The 2,210-nt window shown below is 50.5% G+C and overlaps 1 protein-coding gene across 1 annotated transcript in view; it reads right to left on the bottom strand.

Moving 5' to 3' along the window:
- Window positions 1-2,210, bottom strand: part of GREB1 (growth regulation by estrogen in breast cancer 1) — a 65,385-nt gene that overhangs the window by 1,187 nt on the left and 61,988 nt on the right. The window contains exons 28-30 of the mRNA XM_012803692.2: window positions 2,103-2,116; window positions 823-1,023; window positions 29-167 (exon numbers count right to left, since the gene is read on the bottom strand). Coding sequence (XP_012659146.1) covers window positions 29-167; window positions 823-1,023; window positions 2,103-2,116 — 354 coding nt within the window. The remainder of the gene's footprint in view (window positions 1-28; window positions 168-822; window positions 1,024-2,102; window positions 2,117-2,210) is intronic.

Here is a 2,210-nt window from a genome sequence, read left to right as displayed (position 1 = left end):
GGACCAGGATGAAAGTGGGCTAAATTACCTTTCAGAAAATGAAACTTTTTCAGAAAGCCAGCTCCCACAAAGGAGTCACAGAGGTACAGCAGGAGGCCACTGAACATCAGGTCTGAGCAGCTGATGTTTAGAGAGTGGGGCCTGGAGCTCACGTAGCAGACAGAAATCTGAAAAGAAGGAGCCCAAGAGAAACATCGTTTTCTAGACTCCTCAACAACATCACACTACAGCTCTGCATCTGGACAAATTCTAACTACCTGGTCAAGCCCAAAGTATCTGGGAGCCAGAAGGTAATATTTTCATCTTATTTCCAAATCTATCTCCTAAAAAGAAGGTTCCAGAACAGCGGTTCTCAACCTGTAGGTCACGACCCCTTAGGCAACCCTTTCACAGGGGTCACCTAAGACCATCCTGCATATCGGATATATACATTATGATTCATAACAGTAGCAAAATTACAGTTATGAAGTAGCAACGAAAACAATTTTATGCTTGGGGGTCACCACAACATGAGGAACTGTATTAAACAGTCACGGTATTAGGAAGGTTGAGAACCACTGTTTCAGAAGATTCATCCCCATTTATCTGTTCATGAACTCATTTGAGAATAGAAATGTTTTGACATCAGAATTGGATTTGGCTCCTAACCTCTTACATCTGGGCCACTTGAGCTCTCTCAGCCTGGATGTGACCAGCTGGGGCGGGATGGTAAGCACCAGTGATGAAGTGGTTGTCCAGTTAGGACTCAGAGCCCTGGTTCTAGCCTATCTGTCCTAGAAGTCTCAGATTTATCCCTCCCACAGAGCCCCCTCTGAAAATCACCTGAGATCCCAGATTAAGGTAACAGTCAACGGACAGCACGGGGTGGCCGTGGTTCTTCAGGGAGAGTGGGAACAGGCAGTGGCTGTGGTGCTGGAGGAACTTCTCGAGCAGGAGCTGGGCAGGAGCCGTGAGGAACGTGTGCTTGCTGTCGGGGGCACAGATGTACTGGGCTGGCACAACTGCGGCGGCGTTCTCGGACATCTGTGTGGGACGAGGTGTGTCAGGCCACCCCCAGTCACTGCTGTGGGAGGGGGCACTTCCGAGGCTTGTAGGGTGGACCCAAGGGCTTTGGGTGGCCCCAGCAGTGGTCATGTTGCTCAGGGGAATGATGTAAGTGGGAAACACTCTAAGAATGAAACCCTCTGTTGAGAAAAATGAGGTTCTACCAAAGCTGGACGTGTAAAGCCTAACCGAAGCGCTCGGTAAGAATTGTAGACACTGATCATTCCATGCATTGTCAGAGTTAGGCCCCCCACCCACTGGCACCATTCAGAGTTTTAAATTGAAATTACAGGAGTCTGGCTGTCTGGTCTATTGCAAATGGGAGACCATGTGGACCTTGGGAGCTCTTCCCCACACCCGGTGACACCTGCCTTTGGGAGGGCCAGCTACTAGGGACCTGGACATGGAGGTCCACCCCCACTGCCCCTCCCCTCCAGGTGGACACTCAGTCCAAGGGTGCTCACTCCATCATGGGCTCGTTTTCCATGCTGCAGCCACAGAGACTCTACTTAATATACAGAAGTAAAAACAATCAGATCCTCTGATAGACACCCTACAATGACTTCTAGAGAAAAGTCTAGAACTCTCGCCTGGCTGACAAGGCCCGCCTACTTCCCCAGCTCCTCTGGCCACTCTCCTCTCACTCTCTACAGCGTCCTCTCCACTGAGTTCTCCTAGTTTATAAGACAGTCTTGCTTTTCCCCAAATTAAATTACAAACTAACACAATTTTGATTTAAAACTCTCAATGGTGCTAGTGAGTGGGGGGGCCTAACTGTGATTCCCAGGTTCCTCTGGAAGTGCAGGCTTTTCACTGCTACTCTACAGAGTGAGGATGGGCTCCCACTGGCAGAGAAGGCTCTGTCCCTTCCTCTAGGGGTAGGGGTGGGGCTGGTGTCTGAAGCTAGCCCTGCCCCAGCGCAGGGCAGATAATTATACTAGGAGTCAGCCCAGCCCAGGAAGGACAGAGGCTGGGAAAGGCAGCTGGTATCAACACTGGCTGATAACATGAGGGCAGGATTCAAGGCAGACAGAGAGGTGACAGAGAAAGGGGCCCACAGGATCGAGGAGACCTTCAGGCAGAGACACTCCAGCCTGCATGGTTCCCCAGAGGACACACAGTTCTCCAGTATTGCTGTGATTTTGATCTTAAATTCTCCAGCCCTG

Source organism: Otolemur garnettii, unplaced genomic scaffold (genome assembly GCF_000181295.1).
Source record: "Otolemur garnettii isolate 467f Iridium unplaced genomic scaffold, OtoGar3 scaffold00022, whole genome shotgun sequence".
In the NCBI taxonomy this organism is placed as follows: Eukaryota; Metazoa; Chordata; class Mammalia; order Primates; family Galagidae; genus Otolemur; species Otolemur garnettii.
This window is presented reverse-complemented; position numbering and strand designations above follow the sequence as displayed.